The sequence below is a fragment of the Heteronotia binoei genome, chromosome 1, assembly GCF_032191835.1.
Source record: "Heteronotia binoei isolate CCM8104 ecotype False Entrance Well chromosome 1, APGP_CSIRO_Hbin_v1, whole genome shotgun sequence".
Lineage (NCBI taxonomy): Eukaryota > Metazoa > Chordata > Lepidosauria > Squamata > Gekkonidae > Heteronotia > Heteronotia binoei.
This window is the reverse complement of record NC_083223.1, coordinates 121,646,430-121,672,163: the sequence shown is the minus strand read 5'-3', so window position 1 is coordinate 121,672,163 and position 25,734 is coordinate 121,646,430. Positions and strand designations below refer to the sequence as shown.

At 41.6% G+C, this 25,734-nt stretch overlaps 1 protein-coding gene across 1 annotated transcript in view; it reads left to right on the top strand.

Moving 5' to 3' along the window:
* Nucleotides 1-25,734, top strand: part of MAP3K5 (mitogen-activated protein kinase kinase kinase 5) — a 208,598-nt gene that overhangs the window by 165,691 nt on the left and 17,173 nt on the right. The window contains exons 16-26 of the mRNA XM_060240022.1: nucleotides 8,301-8,428; nucleotides 9,506-9,642; nucleotides 11,296-11,401; nucleotides 12,055-12,212; nucleotides 14,952-15,129; nucleotides 15,537-15,557; nucleotides 17,032-17,209; nucleotides 17,309-17,477; nucleotides 18,771-18,956; nucleotides 21,896-22,001; nucleotides 24,978-25,221. Of these exons, the coding sequence (XP_060096005.1) occupies nucleotides 8,301-8,428; nucleotides 9,506-9,642; nucleotides 11,296-11,401; nucleotides 12,055-12,212; nucleotides 14,952-15,129; nucleotides 15,537-15,557; nucleotides 17,032-17,209; nucleotides 17,309-17,477; nucleotides 18,771-18,956; nucleotides 21,896-22,001; nucleotides 24,978-25,221 (1,611 nt within the window). The remainder of the gene's footprint in view (nucleotides 1-8,300; nucleotides 8,429-9,505; nucleotides 9,643-11,295; nucleotides 11,402-12,054; nucleotides 12,213-14,951; nucleotides 15,130-15,536; nucleotides 15,558-17,031; nucleotides 17,210-17,308; nucleotides 17,478-18,770; nucleotides 18,957-21,895; nucleotides 22,002-24,977; nucleotides 25,222-25,734) is intronic.

Here is a 25,734-nt window from a genome sequence, read left to right as displayed (position 1 = left end):
TCTGCTGGGGCGCTGAGAGTAAAGGTATCTAAATATGCTGTGTGCATGGCTAGATACCAATACTCAGTGTGGGAACAACTAACCCCCCTCCTGTCTTCCCTGAGTGAGGAGAAGAGGTCGGCTGCAAAGAAGTTGCAGATGGAAGGCTTTGCTGTAGCCAAACAACTGGCTGCAGCAAAGCACATGGTCGACGTCTCAGCAAGGACCATCACTTCTGCCGTCTTGCCTCCGCCGCCACTCCTGGCTTAGATCTATGGCTCTCCAGCAGAACACCAGGGCTTTCATCGAAGATCTGCCCTTTGAGGGCGAAGGCCTGTTCAGCTCCACCACCGACAATGCGCTCCAGGAAATGGATAAAAGTATAAAAACTTCCAGGAACCTGGGCATACCGGCATCTTCCAGAGCTTGGGCAAAGAAGCCGTACCAAAAGTTCTCCCTGGAGCAGCAGTGGAGACCTCGCTCTGCTCAACCTGAGAGTAGGTCCCCATACAGGGGGAACTATAGGAATCGTTATGCTTCACAGACCACCGGCAAGTCCAACGGCACTCGCCCTCAAAAGCAGGGCCTTTGACTTTCTGGCTGCACATGTCACCGTCCCCTCTTCCACTTCGTCTATCCGCCTCCGCCCATTCCTGTCAACCTGGGAGTCCATCACTATGGGCAGGTGGGCACTTTCCATCGTAGCGGAAGGCTACAAAATAGACTTTGCTCAGATTCCGAACCAATCTGTGGTAATTACCACTCCCCCTTTCCCACCTCTGCTGGCGGAGGCGAGCAACCTCTTACAGAAACAAGCCATAGAGAGGGTCCCGATGGAAGCCAGGACGGGAGGCTTCTACTCTCGTTACTTTCTTGTTCCGAAGCAGGACGGGGGTCTAAGACCAATCATGGCTCTTCGGAATCTGAACAAATTCATTTTGTACCAGAAGTTCAGAATGTCCACTCTGCAAACAATTCTGCCCCTCATCAACCAAGGAGATTGGATGGCAACGCTGGACCTCAAGGATGCCTACTTCCACGTCAGCATCCATCCTGCGTTCAGACGTTTCCTTCAGTTTGCAGTAGGTTCTCAGCACTTCCAGTTCAAGGCCCTTCCATTCGGTCTGTCCACTGCACCTCGGGTGTTCACGAAGATGATGAGTGTTGTGGCTGCCCATCTCCGGCTTCAAGGAATAGTCGTATTTCCATACATTGATGACTGGCTCCTCGTGGCGGAGTCGAAAGAGAGTTTGTCATCTCACATTGCCATCACTCTTCGTCTTCTCGACACCTTGGGTCTGCAGGTCAGTTTAGAGAAATCACACCTTGCTCCATCAAGGACAGTTCAGTTCATAGGGGCTTTGCTGGATACGAACCTTCATCACACGTTTCTGCATCAGCAGAGAGCGATGGACATTATCAACCTTGTCGAACTTCTGCAGAGTCGAAAGTGGGGCACGGCGCAGCAGCTGCAGCAAATGCAGCTGATGGCTGCGACTACAAGCGTGCTGCTCTTTGCGAAGCTGAGGATGAGAGGCCTACAGCTTTGGTTTCTTCGTTAGTTTCGCCCATTACGAGACTCACCTCGAAAGAGGTTTGTAATTCCACCTGTGACACTTCAAATGCTGCAGTGGTGGAACTCAAAGGACAACATTTGTCAGGGAGCTCCCTTCCATCTACCTGCTCCAACTGTGACTATCACAACAGATGCATCATTATGGGGTTTGGGGGCCCACATGGATGATCTGTGTGTGGGGGGTCCTTGGCCTTTGAACTTGACTCACTGCCACATAAATTACTTGGAACTGCTGGCAGTTCACTTTGCTCTCCAGTCTTTCCGCTCTGCTAACAGACAATACCACTGCCCTGTGTTACATCAACAGGCAGGGAGGGACAGTTTCTTGACGGCTTTGTGCACTGCACTGGATCTGTGGTCGGAGTGCCTGGACCACGACATCTTTGTGAAGGCAGCGCATCGCCCAGGGGTCCTCAACTTGCAAGCAGACTCCCTCAGCAGGGGTGCGGCTTCCCCACACGAGTGGGAGTTACAGTGGCACTTCCTTCAACCCGTGTTTCAGCTCTGGGGGTATCCTCAGGTGGATGTCTTTGCCACAGCCAAAAACCAGAAGTGTCCTCTGTTTTGCTCCAGAGGGAGCTCAGATCCAGAGTCGTTGGGAGACGGTTTGCTGTTCCCATGGGAAGGTCAGTTCCCACCTCTGCCACTACTGACGAGGGTGGTCAACAAGATCGCAAGAGAGAGACCATGCTGTATCCTGGTGATTCCCTGGTGGCCTCGCCAGAACTGGTTCCCGATCCTGCTCCAACTGGTGAGGGGGGTCTTCTACCGGTTTCCGGCAGAACCGGACCTTCTGTCAGCTCAGGGCGGTCATGTACTCCATCACAACGTGCCCCACCTGAAGCTGACAGCGTGGTTCATCAACCCTGTGGGTTCTCTAGCAGAGTCCAACATGTTTTCTTGAACAGCAGGAAAGTTTCTACCTGCGCCTCCTATGATAGGAAGTGGCGGAGGTTTCTGCAGTTCTTAGTTGATCCCTCAGTTTCCCCCCAAAGGGTGGGATTGTCGGTAATTTTTGAGTTTTTGTTATCTCTGGTGGATGCTGGCTTTGTTTTTTCTTCCATCAAGGTTTATTTGGCCGCAATTTCTTCGTTCCATGAACCAGTTGAGGGGCACTCTGTTTTTGCACACCCTCATTCTAAGAGGTTTTTGAAGGGCTCGCTTAGGCTTCATCCTCCATCAAGATCACCCCCACAGTTGTGGGATTTGACTTTAGTGTTGGACAGGCTGACTTGATGTCCTTTTGAGCCGATGGCCACATGTTTGTTACAGCTTCTTATCTTGGAAAACTGCTTTTTTGGTAGCCATCACATGAGCACGCCGTGCAGGGGAGCTCACAGCTATGCGTTGTGACTACCCATATCTAGTTCTTCAGGAGGCTGGAGTTGTCATGGGTGCTGGGGGCCCTGCAGAAGAAGCCGAGTCTGCAGAAGAAACTGTGCCCCTGCCACCTGCACCAGTGCCCCTGCCTCCTGCTGGAGAAGATCCAAGCCCCCCTGCCTCGCCCTCTCGGGTGGCTCGTGTGCGTGACCGCCTTCGTCAGGACCTCAGGGATCGGAGGAGGGTGGCACGCTCACGAGCAAGACGCTCCCTGAGCCCTGAGTTTTGAAAGGATTCTGGCCCTTCTAGGAGTGAGGGTGCTTGAGTCTCAGTAGGATCCTGGCTGCCCTCTGAGTCAGCAATTAGCCCAAATGGGCAACAGACAGCAGAGGGCTATATAGCTGTGGGCTTTGAGAGAAGGCTTTGTGGAAGCAACTAGTCACTTACCTGACATTCTAGCATCCACTTCGGCTTCTGACCCGCTTCTGGACCCCCTGACTCTGGCATTGACTTCTGGACCCCCTGACTTTGGCTTCTGAACCTCTGACCTACGATACCTGGACTGTGATTTGGTTTTGGCGCTTTGGACCCTCCTTGCTACCCAGCTGCAGACCTTGGACTGCCCCTGGACTTCGCCTGGCCTGGCCCCAGCCCGTGACAGGAGTGTTGTTAGCTCCTGATATTTCTTTTCTCCCCAAGGTGGTTTCTCAGTTCCACCTCAACTTAGAAGTTTGGTTGCCCACTTTTCATCCTACACCTTCCTTGGATGAGGAACGTAGGTTGCATGCCCTAGATGTGAAGCGTGCTTTATTGTTTTATTTAAGTCGCTCCAAGAGTTTTCGTAAGGACCAGCAGCTTTTTGTTTCTTATGCTGCTCCTAAGTTAGGTTCCAGGATCTCGTCTCAGTGGCTTTCGAAATGGCTCACTGAGACTATTAAACTGTGTTATTTGTTGGCTAAGAAGCCGTTACCTGGGCCTATTCGCAGACATTCTACAAGAGCGATGGCGACATCGGTGGTGTTCCTGAAAGGCGTTTCCCTGACGGATGTTTGCAAGGCTGCCACCTGGTCCTCTCCGCATGCCTTTATGAAGCACTATTCGCTGGACGTGCATGCTCAACAGAGGACTCGTCTGGGGGCCGTGGTGCTGCAAGCTGTTTCTTCTGGTTGACCGTCTTCCCGCCTCCAGGTATGTCTTGCTTGCTAATCTCCCATGAGTATGAAGCACAGAGACCACGAAGAAGATAGACAGGTTGCTTACCTGTAACTGTAGATCTTCGAGTGGTCATCTGTGCATTCACACTACCCGCCCTCCTTCCCCACTCCTGACGGTCTACCTCCAGTAGGGGCTTCCAGCGGTCAGGAAGGAACTGGCGGGATCCTCGCTCTGGCGCCGGTGAGCATGCGCACTGGGACGCCTGCACATGCCCGTTGGTGCCGAGCGCGAAAAAATCCTGGGCTTTTTAGGTACCGATTTGGGGATCGGTGCAGGTGCTCTATCCCATGAGTGTGAATGCACAGATGACCACTCGAAGATCTACAGTTACAGGTAAGCAACCTGTCTTTTCTGAAATTCCTTTGCAATAAAACAGCTACTTTGAGGTTCCCCATTAAGTGCCCTTAATGCAAGTCCCCATTAAGTGCAATGTTGGCATCTGGGTTTATTGCAAGCTCTGATACCATTGTCCATATTCAAATTAGACGTATTATTGTGGTTGAGGAGTTGTTTGAGTTTGGAGGGCTGTCTGTGCACAAGCAAAGGTTTGCTTGTGAAAGAGAACTGTCATTATCCAGTAGAGGTTGTAAGTCATTGATGATGCATTGAACTGTTTTGAGTTGAGAGCTGTAGGTGACAACTAGCGGTATTCTGTTATTGTTTCTTTTGGGCCTGTCTTGCAACAGGGTACCACTCTAACTTTGTTAATCTGTTTCTTGACTTCATCAGGTAGATATTTTAGTTCCAGAAGAGTTTGTTATAGTTCCCTTTGGTGAGAATCTCTGTCTGTAAGATTGGAATAGATGTGGCTGTAGCATAGAGCCTAGATGTATGCAATGAATTGTTTAGTATGTTTAGAATGGAGGCATGTAGATATATTTTTCGGTCAGTAGGTTTACAGGAGGAGGAGGAGGAGAATTTATACCCCACCCTTCACTCAGAGTCTCAGAGCGGCTTACAAACTCCTCCCCTTCCTCCCCCCACAACAGACACCTTGTGAGGTAGGTAGTGCTGAGAGAGATCTGAGAGAAATTCTGTTGAGAAAATAGCTCTGAGAAAACTGATTGACCCAAGATCACCCAGCTGGCTGCATATGGAGGAATGGGGAATCAAACCCAGTTTTCCAGATTAGAATCCGCTGCTTATAATCACTACACCACTATGCGGTCTCAGTATAAGGTGGTGTGTGTGTGTCCACTGAATATTTTTACAGTAGTGTTCAGAAATTGTATTTCTTGTATAGATTGGTTCATTGTCAGGCTGATGGTGGGATGAAAGTCATTGAATGCCTGGTGGGATATGTCCACGGCTTCCTTACCTTGTGTCCAGACAAGAATTATGTCATCAGTGTATCATAGGTATAAGAAAGGTGTGAGTGGGTAGGAGTTAAGGAAGTATTACTCCCAGTCAACCTTAAAGAGTTAGAATACTGTGGCCTGCACTATTGATCTGTAGGAACAAGTTGTCACCAAAGTTGAAGTGCTTATGGGTGAGAACAAAATGGCAGTTCGGTGGCAAAGTCAGCTGTGATATTTTCAGAAATCATGTTCCTTATAGCTTGTGAGCCATCTTTGTGACCAGTGTTGGTATACAGAGATTCTGCATCTGTGGTGGCTAAAATAGTATTCTTTAGAAGGTTGTTCAAAGATTGTATTTTCCTCAGAAATTCTGTGATGTCACACACATAAGTAGGAGCTTTGATGGCATAGGATCTTAGGACAGATCCATGTATCCAGATATCTCCAGTGATAGTGCTTATGCCTGGAACAATGGAGCATCCTGGGTTGATGTATTTTGGGTAAAAAATACAAGGTACCTGGCTGAGGTTCCTGTGGTGTGTTCCTGAATGTGCAGGGGTAATTCCTTTATAATCTTATTTAATTCTTTTTTGATTTTTTTTTTCAAACCTGGAGTTTCCCTCAAGTTTGTAGAAAGATCCCCCTCCTCTGCATATGGTCCTAATATGTGGATTAAATTATCCACATCTGGAGCTATGTCCAGAATTAGTTATAATGACAAGTAAGAACTGAATGGGCAGCCAGTGTATCTCTTAGAACATTAAGAACATAAGAGAAGCCATATTGGATCAGGCCAGTGGCCCATCCAGTCCAACACTCTGTGTCACACAGTGGCCAAAATAACCAAGTGTTATAAGGAGGTATACCAGTGGTACTAGAAGCCCTCCCACTGTGACCCCCCCCAAGCACCAAGAATACAGAGCATCACTGCCCCAGACAGAGAGTACCAACAATACGCTGTGGCTAATAGCCACTGATAGAGCTCTGCTCCATATGTTTATCCAATCCACTCTTGAAGCTGTCTATGCTTGTAGCTGCCACCACCTCCTGTGGCACTGAATTCCACGTGTTAAGCACCCTTTGGGTGAAGTACTTCCTTTTATCAGTTCTAACCCAACTGCTTAGCAATTTCATTGAATGCCCACAAGTTCTTGTATTGTGAGAAAGGGAGAAAAGTACTTTTTTCTCTATCCCATGCATAATCTTGTAAACCTCTATCATGTCACTCCGCAGTTGACGTTTCTCCAAGCGAAAGAGCCCCAAGCGTTTTAACCTTTCTTCATAGGGAAAGTGTTCCAACCCTTTAATCATTTTCGTTGCCCTTTTCTGCACTTTTTCCAAAGCTATAATATCTTTTTTGAGGTGCGGTGACCAGAATTGTACACAGTACTCCAAATGAGGCCAAAACATTGATTTATACAGGGGCATTATGATACTGGCTGATTTGTTTTCAAATCCCTTCCTAATAATTCCCAGCATGGCATTGGCCTTTTTTATTGCAATCGCACACTGTCTCAACATTTTCAGTGAGTTATCTACTGTGACCCAAGATCTCTCTCTTGGTCAGTCTCTGCCAGTTCACTAAAGACATCACTAAACATTAAATCATAAAACTATCCATAGGATGCAATATAAGAGGAGATAGAGTGAACTGAATTTTCTTCAGATGGTGAGTAGCAAGAGCCTTGCTTCCTGATGGGGAAAGGTGAGGGTTCCATAGCCCAGTAGCCGCAACTGAAAAGGCCCTTCCCCAAGTCTCCAGCAGTCTTCAGGCAGTATATGTTCCTGCATGAAGGCCTCAGGCATTAATCTTGGGGCCCAGGGAGGATGGCAAGTAGACAGGATACAGTAGTTTTATGTATCATACATGGTTAAGTTCTCAGAAATCATAGCCATATTTTGAAGTTTTAAGGATAGAAAGGCATGAGAGTTTCCCTTTCTCCGAGCTGGTCTTGTAGCCTTCAGGTGGGTGTATAGAAGGTGTCTTGGCTCTTTTCTCTGAAAGATATTGTGGAAGTTCTGTCTGCACAGGTGCATAATGTTAAATTATCCCATCATTGTCCCAAAGTGCAGAAGTACAATGCACCTTGAGACTGCTAAACTACTCAGTCCCTGAAAATGTTGTTTTGTTATATTTCAAAGTTGGTTTCTAAAGTTTTTCAACAAGAATAAAATGTTTAAGATGGAGGAAGGCTGATCGCAGTCAGTATAGTGAAACATGACACTCTGAGAATATATGAATTAATAGAATAGAAGATCAGCCCTTTGTCTCTTAAGCCATTGTCAGCTTTTTTTTTCAGAGAAAGGGAATCTGTTCACACAAGTGGTCTGTTTGCTTGAGTAGTGCAGCATCAGATTGAATAATACACTATCCACATGAACAGTTATTCATTTTTTATTTTTTCAAATTTAGCTTCAAAGTTATCGTCAGAACAGCATATTGTCAGTTTTGCAAGAAAAAAATATAACCCAGTAAAATGCTCAACCAGATAAGAAATGTGAGTAGACTGTGATTGGAAATTTGAATACTTCTCCATGAAGAGAAAAATGTTATTGCACTTAAGGCAAACATTCATGGTTGACATTTTCTATAAACCTCCCACTTTAAAAGATTTTCATTTCTGTTGCATTATCCAACCAAAGAGATAAGCTTGAGTTTTATTTTTCTGTGCCAGTGGGACAGTTGATTTATTTAGCCTTCATGGTTTCTGCCTGCTTGTTTGTTCTTTATTATCATTTAGTTAGGAACCTATTTCCTTTTCACAAACACTGCCTGAGCAATTTCCTGTGCCAGTTTATTTTAAAGTAGGCATTATCAGAATTGCTGTCACAGGATGTATTTATAATTTACATTGTACTGAATTGCCTACAGTGAACAAAATTGATGGAAATGTTCTGTATCTTTCTTTCAGATATTCTCAGCCTTTGCATGAAGAAATTGCTTTACATAAGCACCTTAAACACAAAAATATTGTACAATACCTTGGTTCATTTAGTGAAGATGGATTCATTAAGATATTCATGGAGCAGGTGCCAGGCGGTAAGAGACTGTACATTTAAAAAATCATACATAGCTTTCTCCTGGGATATCTTCTGCAAGAAAAAAATGTAGCTCACAGGACTTACATTTACTCCAGACACTATAGGAAATTATATGTGAGATCTTTTCTGAGATTAGTATTTCCCTAATTTTCTCGGCCAATAGTATTAATATTCAGAGAGTTTCCCCTTTTAACTAAAATATGAAGAAGGTGGAGAGAAGTGGAAGTGTGGCACACTAACCCAAGTCAGTCTTCATATGTCCATTTCCAGAACTGTATGTTTAAATTTAACCTGTGGCAACAGGTATGAGCACAGGTATATCAAACAGTACCGTTTCAACCAAGAATACATCCTCCCTTTTGGTGTCACTGATTTGTGCAGGGGGAGAAAGTGGATGCACAAAATGAAAATGCTCCTTTCTCTCCAGTTCCTGGTGAGTCACGTACTGCAGCTGTAGTGGTATTCCAGTCTTCACACATGTTAGTTCTACTAATGCTTAACTTTTTAAAAAGAGGGAATATCTTAGGAAAGAACTTCACAAGTTAAAACCCAACCATCTCATAGCCTTTTAAATTCTGTAAGGCTAGAGAATGATTATGGACTCTCCAGTAGTCTTATAATAGTTTGGTCTTGTGATCTACACCTGGGGGAAAAGGGAAGGGGATTCTCTCGCTTTTTTCCTTTAATAAGTCCTGAGGGTCATTTTGGTAGTGCTTCTGTAAATGGTTTAAAGTCCGCTTCTTGAATCAGCTCCTTTCTGGTTATGCAGTAGGAACTCTCTAGCAGTTTAATTCTGGTTTAAAATCCAAGTTTGTGGGCAAGAAACAAACACAGATTTTTTAAAAAAAGATTGCATTTGAATGTCACAACAACTTTTGGTTAGACTGAAAGGTTCCAAAGCCAGGAACTCTTCAGTCTTGATATGAGAGGAGTAGGGAAGGAGTGAATGATATTTCAGGCTCCTTAAGTGAATAAATTGTCATTTGTCTGTGACATCTAAATGAAGCTGTAGAAACTGTTTGTCAGAACTAAGTAATGCTGGTGATAATTTCATTTTTATTGATTTTTTCCACAGGTAGCCTTTCAGCTCTTCTGAGATCAAAATGGGGACCATTAAAAGATAATGAACAGACTATTGGTTTTTATACCAAACAGATTCTTGAAGGATTAAAATACCTCCATGATAATCAAATAGTGCATCGAGACATAAAGGTAAGACGTTTGCTAGGAATTTTATATGTGGATTACTTGGGAAAAAAGGATTATGCTACAGTAAAGGAGGAGTGACCCTGTGGGTCAGAATGAAAATGATAAAAATCATTAAACAGAGTAGATGAATTCTATATTCAATTATCAGGCTTTTGCTGAAATCAGTTGGGGTAAACTGTTAGACTAGTTTAGATCCCTTCTGTCTTATGGATCCATCAAGTAGCTTTGTATAATGCTTCATCTTGAGCTCATATCCTTCTAAAATGGATGAACATTAGCAATTTAATTAGTGGTTTATATATGTAAATATATAATCAGAAGTATCAATTGTGAAATGCTTTTGCTTTTAGATTTTAACAAGCCCTCTGTCTAGGTATATATAGGTACAAGCCAGTTTGCTTCAGTATTGGCAAGGTCAACACACAACTATTGTTGCAAAGTCATATGGAATTTATTTAAAGCCTGTTGTCATGGTTTGATAGACTAGCAAAGGTACATTCAGGATTCATCATAATTCTGGGTGCATCCTGTGACTTAGGACAGATCCCATGATGCCCAGAAACTGAAGAACCACAGAGGCTCCTGTTACCATTCGCCTCATCAGTGTCAGGGTGTGTAAGTGATCGATGGCATCAGCTCCAAACATTAGGGAATACAGACCTAGGCACAGAGGGGACATAGTAGACGATGAACGGAAGCCCCCATTCTCTAGTCTTGCAGAATTTAAAAGGCCATGAGATGGTTGGGTTTTAACTTGTGAAGTTCTTTCCTAAGATATTCCCTCTTTTTAAAAAGTTAAGCATTAGTAAAATGCATTTCCTGCTGCCATATTTGCTAATGCCATATCCAAAGGACGATCTCTTCGACCATACATCCTGCAAGCTAGCTCTCCAACAAACATAAATGGTCATTGAGCGAGCATTTGGTCAACTGAAAATGCAGTTTCTCTGCCTTCACCGCGTGGGGATGCAGAGGCCAAGCTATTCACAGTTTGTGCCATGCTTCACAACATTGCCCTGCACCAGCAGCTACTGCCTTCCCTTTAAGGGGACATTGAAGAGGGTCTGTGGCCAGCTGAACAAGACCTCAAGCTGTGGAGTGAGCAGATGCAGGATTACCTGGCCCTCCCATACTTGAGCCATCCCTTTGGAGTACCAGGAATAGTTCAGGTGTATCACACACTGCCAGGGCAAGCGGCTTCCCCATAGTGCTGCACACAGACTTGGCTGGCCCTGCACAGGGCTAGGGTGGGACCATGCCTTTGTATCTGAACGCCATTCGACAGTGCCCTTGGGGCCTCTGCTGATCAGAGGGACTAGCAAGGCCAGTGGTGTGGAATCTTGTGTCCTTGAACCCCTGGGCCACAGCCGTTCCCTGCCACCCAGGTCCGTAGACAGGATTTTAAAAATCAGGGAGCATTTAATTTTTCTGGGGGGCACTTAGCAGCTCCCATCCTCCATGACCCTCCCTCTTACCCCTGCTGCTACTGCTTGAAAGGGATCTTTGCTGCCAGCATTTCCCCCCACTGAGGGCTGCTCTGCAGTACCCCGTTACTGCTCCTTTCCTTCCCCCCGACTATTATTTGTTTTAACTGCAATCTGTTTTGTAATATTGAAGGTAAGATAATATAATTATCCCAAATGTTCTCTCCTTTAGGGTGACAATGTACTTATTAACACATACAGTGGTGTGCTAAAGATTTCAGATTTTGGAACGTCAAAGAGACTTGCTGGAATAAACCCATGTACTGAAACATTCACAGGTATGTTTTCTTCCTAATAAAGGAAAATTATTAAGGAACTTATGGTATCAGCATTAAGAATATACATTAGGTTCTAGTCAGTACAGTGAGCTGGTAAAGAAATGGGCTTGCTGTATTGGGAAAAATGGTGGGAATTCTAGTAATGACAGAGCCTCCTTGTGGAACAAAACATCTTTCTCCCATGAGACATGCATCCTATGCCCAAGAAAAGATTTTTGCACCAGAAGAAAGGCTCTACTACTAGTGGAACAAACCCATAGGAAACAACCCTTTACCTTTTGTGATTCCTCAGTCTAAGTTGTTGGGAAGGAATACCACTGTTCAAAAAAAAAGATAAGAGCCTTGATATAAGCTGAGAACTGTGAATAGGAAGTCCATGATTCTCATCTTGCCGGTACCATGAATGTTCAAGTGGTAGGAAAACTACCAACTTTCAGCTCCCTTCCTACTTGAATACAAAGTTAATACTGCTACAGTGATGGTTAAAGGAATACAAAAATAAAGCATGTTAATTGCTTTGAATACTCTAAAGAACATGAAATATCATTTAGAACCGTTTTTGTGAAGGCTAGGAGTTTCATTTTCTTCTTTCATTTTTAGCTATCTCCTTTAAAACGTCTTGCCTAAGTGAAATGAATGTTTGTTTTAAACAGGTACTCTTCAGTATATGGCACCAGAAATCATTGATAAAGGACCAAGAGGCTATGGGAAGGCAGCTGATATCTGGTCTTTGGGTTGCACCATTATTGAGATGGCCACAGGAAAACCTCCGTTTTATGAATTAGGCGAGCCACAGGCAGCCATGTTTAAGGTTAGATTATATGCACATAGATAGTAGGGTTGCCAAGTCCACTTCAAGAAATATTTGGGGACTTTGGGGGTGGGGCCAGGAGACTTTGGGAGTGGGGCCATAAGCAAAGTTGTGACAAGCACAATTGAACTCCAAAGGGAGTTTTGGCTATCACATTTAAAGGAACTGCACACCTTTTAAATGCCTTCCCTGCATTAGAAATAATGAAGGATAAGGGCACCTTCTTTTGGGGCTCATAGAATTGGACCCCTTTATCCAATCTTTTTGAAACTTGGAGAGCATTTTGAGAAGAGTCATCAGATGCTATGCTGAAAATTTGGTGCCTCTACCTCAAAAAACAGTTCCTCCAGAGCCTCCGATACCCCCAGATCAGTTCTCCATTATACCCTATGGGAATCAATCTCCATAGGGAATAATGAAGTTCCCAGCAGACATTTCTCTCCCCCCAACGTCCCTTACAACTCTGAAGCAGGGGAGGGCCTGCTCCCACTTGGGGATTGGCAGCTCTACTCATGAGTTGCTGAAATTCCAGCTTCTTCAAAGTAACACAGAGCAACCAAAGGTTCAAGTTTACCTTTCCTATGCAAACGATCTCTGAAAAGATTGTGCAGCCAATGGAGGGTCTGGGCTGCTTTCACAGCCACTGGGAGCAGCCATGTTCTTCTGCCTGCTCCTTCCCACCCCAATTCAGCCTTAAAGACACAGACACACCTTTCCAGAGGCAGAAAGGCACCTGGTGGTTGTGGGGGTGGGGCTTCCCCTGCAGGCCAGCTGACTGGGAGTGGGAAGGAGTCTGGGAAAGTGGGAGAACCCCCGCTGGGACCTGGGGATTGGCAAGCCTAATAAATAGGTATTAAGTTTTTCATCAAAAACAATTATTTCATCTATTTAAAAAGTTTGAGCTGGAGAAGATACATGAGGTGATACTCTGGTTAATGGAAAGTGGGGGCCAAACTAGATATTACAGCAGCCACAGGGTCTAACCATGGCCACCAACACCATTTTAGAGATAAATTCAGCCAGTTGAAAATGTTGTGAGAGACTGAATCATTTCAGAATATGAAAAGGTGCAGCTTGTGGTCTTACTGATCATAAGCTAACCAAAGATGCAGGGGGAGAAACAAGATCACCTGGTCTTGCTGATCACAAGCTAACTAAAGAGGCTGGAAAAAGAAGAAAATCTTTGTATGTAAAAATATCAAGGTCAATTCCAAAAAAGATAAAATCAAAGAATCTTCCATATAGGCAGCCATGTTGGTCTGAAGTAGAAGAACAAAATAGGAGTCAATTGCACCTTTAAGACCAACTTAGTTTTATTCAGAACGTAAGCTTTTGTGTGCATGCACACTTCTTCAGACGAGGAATGAGGTACAGTAAGCAGAGCCACATATAGCTGGTGGAGTTTGGACTGCCAAGTGGTACAAAGTTAAAAACCAATAGCAGAATAGTAAAATTAACAAATTCAGAAAACCTTTGATCTGGGTTGTATTAGCGTGCGAAACCATAAAACAGTAACATGTCAGAATGTGAGAATGCCTGTTAATTAGTCTATTGCTAATAAATCTGGGTCAAAAAGAAGGCATTTCTTTCCCAGAAGTTTTTCCTTCTTTTTGACCCAGGTTTATTAGCAATAGAATAATTAACAGGCATTCTCACATTCTGACATGTTACTGTTTTATGGTTTCCCACGCTAATGCAACCCAGATTAAAGATTTTCTGAATCTGTTAATTTTACTATTCTGCTATTGGTTTTTAACTTTGTACCACTTGGCATTCCAAACCTCACCAGCTGCATGTGATTCTGCTTACTGTACCTCATTCCTTGTCTGAAGAAGTGTGCATGCACACGAAAGCTCACGTTCTGAATAAAACTAAGTTGGTCTTAAAGGTTCAAATGACTCCTATTTTGTTCTATCAACCAATCTTGTAATTTTAACAAATACACTATATTGGGTGTATTAAACAAATGTAAACTACTGAGGAAGGCCTCACTTTCAAGACATATTTAGCGCACATATATTCGATGTAATTAATAACTGTACCTAATCTTAGGAAAGGTGTGTATAATGTGTGTGTATATAATATTTCCATGTGTACAAATATAATTTTACAAAAATGTTCTTTTCCACTTGGGAAAGGTACTTATTGATACATTTAACTAAGGTTGATGGGTTTTTACGCACAGTTTTTAATATTTACCATATTATTAAAGATTGTTTAATTTAATAACAATTTTAACTGTTATGGAATGGCCCTTGATATTTCTGCATACAAGGATTTTCTTCTTTTTTCAGCCTTTTAAGTTACGCAAGGTGTTCTGGGTTGAAATTTTTCTCCTTCCACCTTTATTTTGTTCATTCCTTCTTTTATTGCAAGCCTGATCAGAATTGGGCATCCTGGCTTTTTAAATGGCTGTGTTTGACTCTAAAATGGTGGTAACAGCCACAAATAGGACCTGCGGGCACCATTACTTCTAGTTTGGACATGAGCATGCATTCATGATAGTTACTTATTTGAATGAAAAAGAAGAAAATGTAATACTAATATGTTTCTCTGGTTGCTTTTTAAAATTCTTGTCTGTTCTCTTAAAAGGGCCTCTAAGAAAATAGGAAAAAATCAGAAGTTGTCAACAGGCAATGAATGAATAGTCTGTAGAATGGATACTCCTGTATTTCTTTGTACATTTCCCTCCATGAGAACATAACCTTGATTATTTTTTACTCCATCTATATTCATTAGGTTGGGATGTTCAAAATACACCCAGAGATTCCTGAATCCATGTCAGCAGAGGCAAAAGCCTTCATACTATGCTGCTTTGAGCCAGATCCAGACAAGAGAACCTGTGCTAATGAGCTTCTTGTCGATGAGTTCTTAAAAGTCACAAGCAGAAAAAGAAAGTCCCAATCAAAGTTAACAGGTAAAGACATATTTAGGGAGAACTTAAGGACGTTTGAGTAGTGATTAACATAGCCACTAATCACAGCTCTTTAAAGCAAAAATACAACTGATTGCATTAGCATACTTAAAATTATAAATAAATATGACTTTCAGCTATGAATCTGGATTTAGTTCAACAGATGCTTTAAAAACTTCGTTATCATTTTAAACTATTTTTAAAAGAGGACACAAGACCTAACTAGCTGTTTCATTGTCATGACTAACATTACCCTAATAAGTACTTGTTTATAATATTTTTAAATAATAGAACATTGTATATGATACTTTGCTCCTTTTATTCTTGAAAAAAGTAATTGATAAAAGTTAGTTTTTCTACTCTTCATAAGCTTTGAATGTTTTTAACATTTCCTTTTTCTTTTTTCACAGCACTCTCAGTTGGATCAAATGGTGAGGTTAACACTTGGATTTTTCTCTTACACATAATGAAATCTGTAAATGCTCTAAGACATCGGTGATGCTATTTTCTCACAAGCCATCACAATGACAAACTCTGGCAATGAGGGTCAGAGAAACCAAAGGTTTGATTAAGTTTTGGGTTTATGTTTAAAATTTAGTCTGCAATTCTAAACACTGAATGCACCAGGACTTTTTTGATATTAGCATATGAGGATCCAGGTCATTGGCAGATCAGGCAACTGGTCCCCTACCTTTCCCCCCCAGGACTTGGCTACAGTGACCCATGCATTGGTCATTTCCAGGCTAGATTACAGTAACTTGCTGTATGTGGGTTTGCCCTTAGGGCTGATCTGGAAACTCCAGCTAATGCAAAATGCTGTGGTGCGCCTGCTTACATTACCTATATGGGCTTGTATTCAGCCCTATTCAGTTGCACTAGCTACCAATTGTGTACCTGATCCATTTTAAGGTGTTGATACTGACCTTTAAAGCTCTGCACAGCCTGGAACCAGCATACCTGAAGGACTGTCTCTCCCCATATGTGCCCTGACGAGCTTTAAGCTCAGCAAATCAACATCTGCTGACTGTCCCCGGCCCAAGGGACATCTGCTTAGCCTTGACATGCTCACACTTGAGATCAGGACCCTGCTGGACTTTCCACCAGGTCTTTGGATAAGGCAGCAAGGGTCCAATTAAGTTGGCTTCCTTTGCTGAAGCTCTCCATCTTTAAGTGGCCCAGAATGAATCAATCCTGGTTTTACTTTATATTGTTCTTAACTGTTTTAATTATTCAATTACTGTTTTACTATTTGTATACTCTTGTTATGATCTGCCCTGAGCCCACTTACGGGGAAAGTGGAATAAAAACAACAAATAAACAGGAATGCTGGCCTAAGCCATATGGGAAAATAATTCTTCATGAACTAATTTTTGAGGAACATCTGTGGCTCAGTTGGTATACCATGAGCTCTCCATGCTGGAGATTCCAGGCCTAATCCTTGGCAACTCTGGTAGCAGGTGCTGGGAAAACCTTATTCTGTATAATAGTTTCAGGAGGGTCGCTATGTTGATCTGCAATGGAATAGCTAGGTTCGAGTCCAGTTGTATATTAGAGACAAACAAAATGCTCAGATTATAAACTCTCAAGAATAAAAGCTCCATTCATTGGATCCCCAGTGAGTGAAGTTTTGATTCTTGAAAGCTTACACCTCCAAAATCTTGTAGGTCTGTAAGGTGCTACTGGACTTGAATCTAGCTCTTTCTCTGTATAAGAGTCTCAGGAACAAGTCACAGCCAGTCTGAATAGATGACACTAAGCCAGCTGTTTTAAAGTTCTGATAGTTTGATTGCCTTGGGAACCCTAAGTTGGGCAGAAAGGTAGCGCATATTATAGTTATTATAATTTAGACTTCTGTATAAGTCCTTAACTGCATGAATTTTCTGGATTTTCCTTTTTGATGAACAGAATATCTTCGAAGCATATCTTTGCCTGTTCCTGTTCTGGTAGAAGATACAAGCAGCAGCAGTGAATATGGTTCAGTTTCACCTGACACTGAATTAAAGCTTGACCCATTTTCATTTAAAATGAGAGCCAAGTCCTGTGGAGATAAGGATGCAAAAGGGCTTAGGTCACTTTTTCTAAGGTAACATTGATATATTTTAGTTCATCAATGAAGAAAGAACTATTTAAACGATATTTTGTAGTTTTATTACATTCTCAACATTATATTGTGTAAGTACAGCATCCCAGATGAGAATTTTGAGGATCACAGTGCTCCTCCTTCACCAGAGGAGAAGGATTCTGGCTTTTTCATGCTCAAAAAAGACAGTGAACGGAGAGCCACACTTCACAGAATTTTAACAGAGGATCAAGATAAAGTGGTGAGAAACTTGATGGAAGCCTTAACTCAGGTAAACAAATACAAATGGTCAGGGCTTTTTTTCTAGCAGGAGCCCCTCTGCATGTTAGGCCATGCCCCCCTGATATAATCAGTCCTCCTGGAGCTTACAGTAGGCCCTGTACTAAGAAAGCTCTTGGAGGATTGGCTACATCAGGGGGGCATGACCTAATATGCAGAGGAGCTCCTGCTAGAAAAAGAGCCCTGCAGATGGTACATTTAACATTGGACTGTATGTATTAAAATAAATGTGTAGGTCCTAGAGTCTGCTGTTCAAGCATATCATAAGCTATACATAAGACTAAGTCAACATTACAATGATATCCACATGTGTATGTTTTCAGTCAGGAGATTAGAAAGCATTAAATGTGTTTAGATTTGGAAACTTTTATAGTGGCGGAATGTGTATCTAAATATACTTAAATGCAGGAAGTTCTGATTTACATGTAAGTTCTGATTTACATGCTCCCGCCAGCCATGTCACCTCTGCCAGCCCTCACTGCCTCATCCCAGCTGTCACTGTCTCCCACTGCCTCTGTAAGTTGTCTTGTCAGGAGGGCTGGTTGGCTTGCCTGGGCTTCAAGCATAGGTGAGCTGGGGAGACAGTTGATGGGCTGCAGAGCTTGGAGCATTCTACTCCCACAGCCCTGCTGCCGGCCCCAGACATCATGTATTATGAGTCCCTCTATACTTCTAGTCATAGTTGACATAGGGAATGAAACTGTCATTTTCTATAGCAGTCAGGAAAATGCTTCTAGTGGATGTTAAATAATGGATGTACTTTGCAGCTTGGAAGATTAATTCTATGATCTCTGGTAATAGTAACCTATTCTTTTGCTTCCATTTTTGTGGTTTGTTAAAAAAAATCATGCTTTATGATGGCTTCAACAGCCTTCCATAAGTCTGTTCATCAAGCTATATTCTTTAGATTTTTCATATCCACTCTGTCTACCAAGTCTCTTTTCTGCTACTGACCTTATCTTCACACTCTGCTCCTAATTAAACTTTTTCTGTACCATCCTTGCTGCATCATTACAAAACTGTCTGCTTCCTTCACCTTTGGCTTGCCCTATGATCAAGGGCTATGTAATTCCTGTTTTATATACTACCCAGTCTGAGAACATTGGGGTGTTTAACACTCCTCATTAGCCAGCTGCAACATTTGTAGTAGGCTTTCCTATGGAAACCTCATTGAAATGGAAGTTACACTGCAACAAGGCTTAGGGAAAATGTGCCTTTTGCCTTTTCATCATTCTTCCCTCGTGATTATACAACTGTAATTAGCTACTCTTTATTCTTCTGTCAGGGAGCTGAAGAGCCTAAGCTGAAATGGGAACACATCACAACTTTAGTTGCCAGTCTAAGAGAATTTGTCAGGTCAACTGATCGCAAGATCATTGCAAGTACACTTTCAAAGCTGAAACTGGAGCTAGACTTTGACAGTCATGGCATCAGCCAGGTTCAGTTGGTACTCTTTGGTTTTCAGGATGCAGTAAGTACACTTTTTTCCTGCTACATTGCTACTTTCTGTAAATAGTGTTCTGATGAACTTGTTCAATTCACTAACAACAATATTAGAATATGGGATGAAGCAATTCCTAAATTTAAAATGATGATGATGACGACAACAACAAAGCCCCCGTTAGAAGCAATGGGGCAGGGACCATTCTTAGCTCTGCCAACACACTGGGCCTTACTTCTAAGTGAACTTATGACTAGCTTTTGCCAAATTGTGCTCCAAATTGAACATTGTAAAATAAAATAATATTTGAAAGTGGGCAATTACAGCACCATCCCAAGCAGTACTTACTCCCCGTAAAGTCTTTTCAAAATTGCAGTCATAAACTACCTTTGCCACAGGCTTTTTCTGGCAGGAAGATTAAATGGGCTGCATCATGCTTTTTGTTACTGAAGCCAAGAAAGTTCAGTCCTTGCTCAGCCTTGAAGCTTACTCTGGGGCAATCACTTTCTCTTTGCCTGACTTGCCACATTTGGTTCCCTGTAAGGATGGAGGGAGGACCACATAGATTCTCCTGAGATCCTTAGAGGAATGGTGTGATAGCAATTGAATAGACAATGCACCTAATGGTCTTCTAAGCCAGTAAATGTAGTACAGCATGTTTTATATTAGATTCCTAGCTGCACAAAATAGTCAAGCTGGGCTTTTTTTCTGGAAAAAGAGGTGCCAGAACTCTCAAGAAGGAAATGAAGGAGAAACACACAGGTGCCCCTCATGAACTTTTAAACATTTTTTGAGAATTTTTTGTCCACAAAGAGGTTCTGGAACTCTGTTCCACTGTGTTTCCCCGGGGGGGGGGGATTCTGTTTCACTGTTAGCCTCAGGTTCTTTATAGCACAGGCACTGTGTGCAATCCTCTGATGCATTTGTAAGATCAGAAATTGATTACAAAATTCTATAATTCAGGTTATTGAAAATATTTTAAATTACCATGTAAATGATAAAACTATAGGAAAAATTAAATGCAGTACTTCTGCCCATTAAGCAGGCTACTGACTAATCATAGCTATGCTCGCACTATATCTGGGTTCATCTACAATGCACAGATAAAGGCAACAGGTTGCACCTTGGCATCTGGTGCACAAGGCCTCCTTATTAAATCCTCAGGCCACAGAGTGAGGGCAGTTTACATCTGAAAGGCATTGGGCACCTTGAAAGATTGAACCTGGTTTACTTAAAGTTTTGCACTAGACCTTTAATCCTGGTTTCAGCCCTGTTCCCAAACTGACATTCTACACTAGAATCATATAATCAGAGAAACCAACTATGATTCTATGATGTTAGTGTAGAATGTCATCTTGGGGACAGGGCTAAACCAGGATTAAAGGTCTAGTGCAAAATTGATCTAAGTTAATTAGGCTTATTCTTATAGTGAACATGGGTGCCACTACAGATGTTACGTACTTTCAATTATGTTATTAGTACATTTATGTCTATATATTAGTACATTTATATATATTAAATTAGTACATTATTAGTACATTAGTACATGTACTAATATTAGTACATTTATGTCCTATATTAGTACATTTATGTCATATATCATTCATGCATTCTTATATAAATTATATAATTGTAGGTATATGCTGGCGATGGTGACCCAAAAGAGTTTTCATGATGACCAACATTTGTTTAGTGGTCCTCTGTCTGTAATGTTTTGTTTTGTTTTCTGAGAATATTTTATTTCAGAAGTGATGCTGTAATAGAAAATATCAAATATTGGTCTATTGTAGGTATAACGGTGAAATTTTATACTTCCTTCTCCCCTTGCACACCAAGGCTATCTCTAACGTCCAGGTTCTCATTACATCCCACATCATGTAAACCAGTTGTTTACACAAACCATTGTTTGCTTCCAAAGAATAGCAAACAACTGGTTTTACCTGGTTTCCAAGCTCTGCTTTGGAGACAGACTATGGTTTACCATGAGCTAGAAAACCAAAGAGGGAATTTGAGCTGAGAAAGGAGAAGGAAGAGAGAATGTGACTCATTATATTCCTTTCTGCTAGAGAATACATAGATTTACTTTGTTACACTTGCTTCAGTATTTCAAAAAGGCATTCATACTGATGTTCTAGCAATGGACATTTATTTCAGTGTAATCAAATAATCATTGCACTAATCTAGTTGACTAAAGGGTAGATAAGTGATCAATTATCATCCTAATCTTTTGTACAACGGACCACTATAAAGTCAGTTGTTGGCAGAAGATGCTATCAAGTTGCAACCAACTTACTGCAACACTGTAGGGTTTCCAAGGGCAAGGGAAATCCAGAACTGGTTTTCCATTGTCTGCCTTTGTACTGCAATGTTGAACTTCCTTGGTAGTCTCCCATTTAAGTGCTAACCAGAGCAAGCCCTGGGATCTGATAGGATTGTGGTAGCCTGGGCCATCCTTGTCAGAGAATAAGGTCAGTTCCTTAGGATATAAGCTTATGTGTATCCAAATATGTCTTTTTTATAGCTTTCAAGAAGAAGAATTGCAGATTATACCCCGCCCTTCTCTCTGAATCAGAGACTCAGAGCAGCTTACAATTTCCTATATCTTCTCCCCCCACAACAGACACCCTGTGAGGTGGATGGGGCTGAGAGGGCTCTCACAGCAGCTGCCCTTTCAAGGACAATGCCTGTGATAGCAATGGCTAACCCAAGGCCATTCCAGCAGGTGCATGTGAAGGAGTGGAGAATCAAATCCGGTTCTCCCAGATAAGAGTCCGCACACTTAACCACTACACCAAACTGGATTTAGTTCCTTTCTCATTTCCCAACAAGTTGGCATCTGAATAGCAATAGAATTTCTCAGAGAAGGGAAAGATACAGTGCACCCAAACTTAAATTTCTCTTATCTTTTATGATGTTTTCACCAAAACTGCATTTTAAAAAAATGTATTAACTGCAGTGTCTCTTTCCAGGTAAATAAAGTTCTCAGAAATCACAATATCAAGCCACACTGGATGTTTGCTCTGGACAGCATAATTCGCAAAGCAGTGCAGACTGCTATTACAATTCTGGTTCCAGGTGAGACAGGCAATTACTGGAAGTCAAGAAAAGAAAATTTAGCACATTAGTTTTGTCTTATTAGTCATAGGAGAAAATAGATTATCTAGTATTAAAAATTCCACGTAATAAATATTAGTGCATAAATAATTGTTTTAAAAGCTACTTCACTCATTCAAAAATAATATATATTTCAAATAATTTTTGTCCAGTGCTCTAAGTTTATCTGTTTTCCCAAAGTAGGAAAAAAGTCTTGGGGGGAGGGAAGAATCCTTTCATCCTTGAAATTTTTTGACACCCCCCCCCCCCCCAGGCTTTCAGACCTTTAGGTAAGATGCTGCTTAATTGCTTAAATATTGGCCTTCTCTATAGCTTTGATTCCAAGCATTTTTAATATAGAAAGAAGTATTTCTATAAAATCACCTTGTGCTCATCTCAGTGGGAGTGCCATTGGGTATGCTGTTCATAAAACTGTAATGTTAGAATCAGATGGGCATCTTTTTTCAAATGACATGTACATTACAGCAGGGAACTATTGCCAATAGTCCTTCATCTCATATATCTGTTATCTGAGTGATCCATGTTCAAATCCCCACTCTGGAGATATATGGTTTATATTATACATGATTTCTATCTTGCCATCTTTTAAATTGTTTTAAAGTAAATAAGTAACAAATCTGAACATAGTTTGGTTTGTTTTTAATGGCCAGCTACCTCAAACATTTTAGCTTTAGTACATATACATTGCAGCTATAAAGTGTGCTTGAAAAGATGTATACTTCCAGTGGTGATGGTACAGGACAGCACTTTTCTATTTCTTTACACATTTTACAAGCTTAGTATCACCTGTAAAATGTTTATTGCATTTGTTTATGTATAAACTTTTATACTGCTTTTTAATCCAAAAAGATTCACAGTGGTTTACTAGTCATGCTAATATTAACACAGTGAAGTACAGTAAAGCTGTAACTACAGTCACCTAAAAACAATGGTAGCAATTATAAAAAAATCTCAGTTGATCTAAAAATGGTCTAAAAACAGTTCAGTGATTAAATGTCAGCTCTTGATATTAGCATAAGTACTAATATTTAAAAGAAAATCTTTATATGTTTTTGAAAGGAGATAATTGTAGAAAAAAATGTAGGCCCTGGAAGAAACTTATTCCTTGGGGTACTGGTAAGCAATGAAAAGGTACTGCCCCTGTTGAATGCCAGATTTGCACCCATCTGAAACAGTATTCTGAGCAGGGCCACATGGGCATATGTCAAAGAGCAGGAGGACTGATCTCCTGGAACAGATATCCCTAGAAATAATGTACACCCACACCATTTAGGACTTCAAAGGTAAAAGTATTGTGTCTGGAAACATACTGTATATAGATAGTCATTATATTTTTGAAACACCAATACAATGGGCTCTCCTGCTCACCCTCAACAAATGCTGGGTAGAAGAGTTTTTGACTAATAGCAGTTTTAGGGAGTCTTCAAGAGCAATCCCATGTAGAGTGTATTATAATAACCTGTTCTAGACCTCAACAAGGCACAGATTTGTTTTTCAGTATCTTTCAGAAAAATTATCAAGATAATGTTGTGCTGCACATTTCCAGGCTGCTTAGTAAATGCTGTGGCCAGTTCACTTAAAAAATAGCTCTCATTGTGACACATAACCCCACGATAAAAGGATCAAAACCTGTTCATCATTCAGCCCTTTGAGTGCTTTTTTGAAAGCAACTTGTATCTTCTAACTAATGCTGCAGAATTTAGAAGAATGAAAAATAGTATGTCTCATGCAGTTTTGTCTAGATGGAGTTATTGTTTGAAGAACATAACTGAGGTCAGGTGACTGAAAAAAATATAAGCCCCTGAAGCCAGGATGGAAAGATGAAAGCATTTGCTGTATGACAAAGTGCTCCAGTTTAGTGACCAGGAAAGAGCTTTAGAGATTATTTTTGAAAAATCCCTAAAGCTTTCCATCCTGTGTGCAGCCACACTGAGCATTTAACAAGACACAAGACTGTGTTGCCTGTTAAATGTACTGCAAATACTAGTCAGGCTCTGAACTAGTTGTATTAGTAGGTGCTGTACAATGTGTAATTGAAGGGAGTTTATTTGTTCCATGCTCAAACTGTAAACAAGCACAGAACTACAGCAGTTATTAGCATAATGTTGCCAAACCTGCTTCACGTAAAGAGCATTTCCATTTCAAAATTAGTCTTCAAAACTGTAGTTGCAACTGTGTTTGTTTATTTCCCTGTAGCCATTGGCCTAATTATTCAAAATCAGGGCCTCCTTAGGCAGAGATCCATGGGAAAACTTTTGATAGGCAGAAGGAAGCTGTACAAGGATAAGCCTACAATCAGCCAGCTGGGGGAAAGAGGCACAGCTCAGTAGTAAACAAGACCATGGCCGTACAGCCCGGAAATTCTACAACAACTAACAAACAAGATTCACATTCAATTTCTAATGTCAAGTTTCCAGTTAAGAAGAACAGAAGCAGTTGAGAAATGCCTCTACCAGAGACTCTAGAAAGCTGAAGTTCTGGTGTATATAGACCAACCTGTAATATTTTGGCTTACTGAAGCAGCTAGGAAAGTATTCTTTCTTACATTCACCTTCCCTTGCTGCCAGAGCACTAAGATGTTGCTGTTCAGTCCAGTCACCATTATTATAGCTAATCATGAGGCGAGCATGCCTGCCAATGTGATATAGGTTCACTTTATTTCTTCTTGGCATGCAGCTAGCAAAGTGAACTAAACATTCTGTCCCATTTTTCTCCTATAAGCACCATTTCACATCATAGATTTGTTTTTGTCTCTGCAGTGTTATTCTTTCTTCTTACAGGGATTTTATCTTGGTACCATTCTAACGATGGGTGCAAACCATCGTCTTCAAATGTTGTCCAGAAAGATAGCAGCTTTAAAGGACACAAGTTACAAATCCATAATGCTTGTTTCTCATTTAATTGCCATGATAATTAACACATTTTCTTTTGTAACAGAACTGAGGACACATTTCAGTCTGGCATCAGAGAGTGATACAGCAGATCAGGATGACATTGAAGGTGAAGACCATGAAGGGCAGCCTCCAAGTCAGACAATTCAGCAACCTTGCCTTGTTTTAGATGATGGTAACGTAGCTACCTCGGGTGTGAGCACCCTCAGCTCTACAGTATCCCATGAATCCCAGGCTGCTCAGAGATCCCTCAGTGTTCAACTTGGAAGACTAAAATTGGAAACCAATAGGTAACTCTTAACATCCAGAGACCTAGTGAATTTCCTCCATATTTACAGTGCATCACCAATATTGTGAAATATATTCATATCTAACCTCTAAATAGGAATTTGCAAAGCAAAATCAGTTCCCTGAAAGGCCAGATCAATGTCAGATCAAAAACAATGTCATATATACTGAATCACATGATTGCATAGCACAACAGTAGCTATGTCTGATTCAGAGCCATCAGTGCCCATTCTTCTTCCCAAACAGATCATCACCAGGACCACAGCAATGCTGTTACCCAAAATAGGCAGTCTCCATTTAGTTTGGGGGAATTGGCTTGGAGGCAGAGTGAGAGGTAGGTAACTGGGATCTCCACCTTTGTATATGGGGATTCGTCCCTATGAGGACTCTTGGAAATAACCAGGATGTTATTTATGGGGAAAGTTTTTATTGGAACAAAAGGGGAGAGAAACACAGAAAACAAGGGTGCACACAGCGAACATATACAAGAACTAACTAGGAAGATCAGGCAGGAA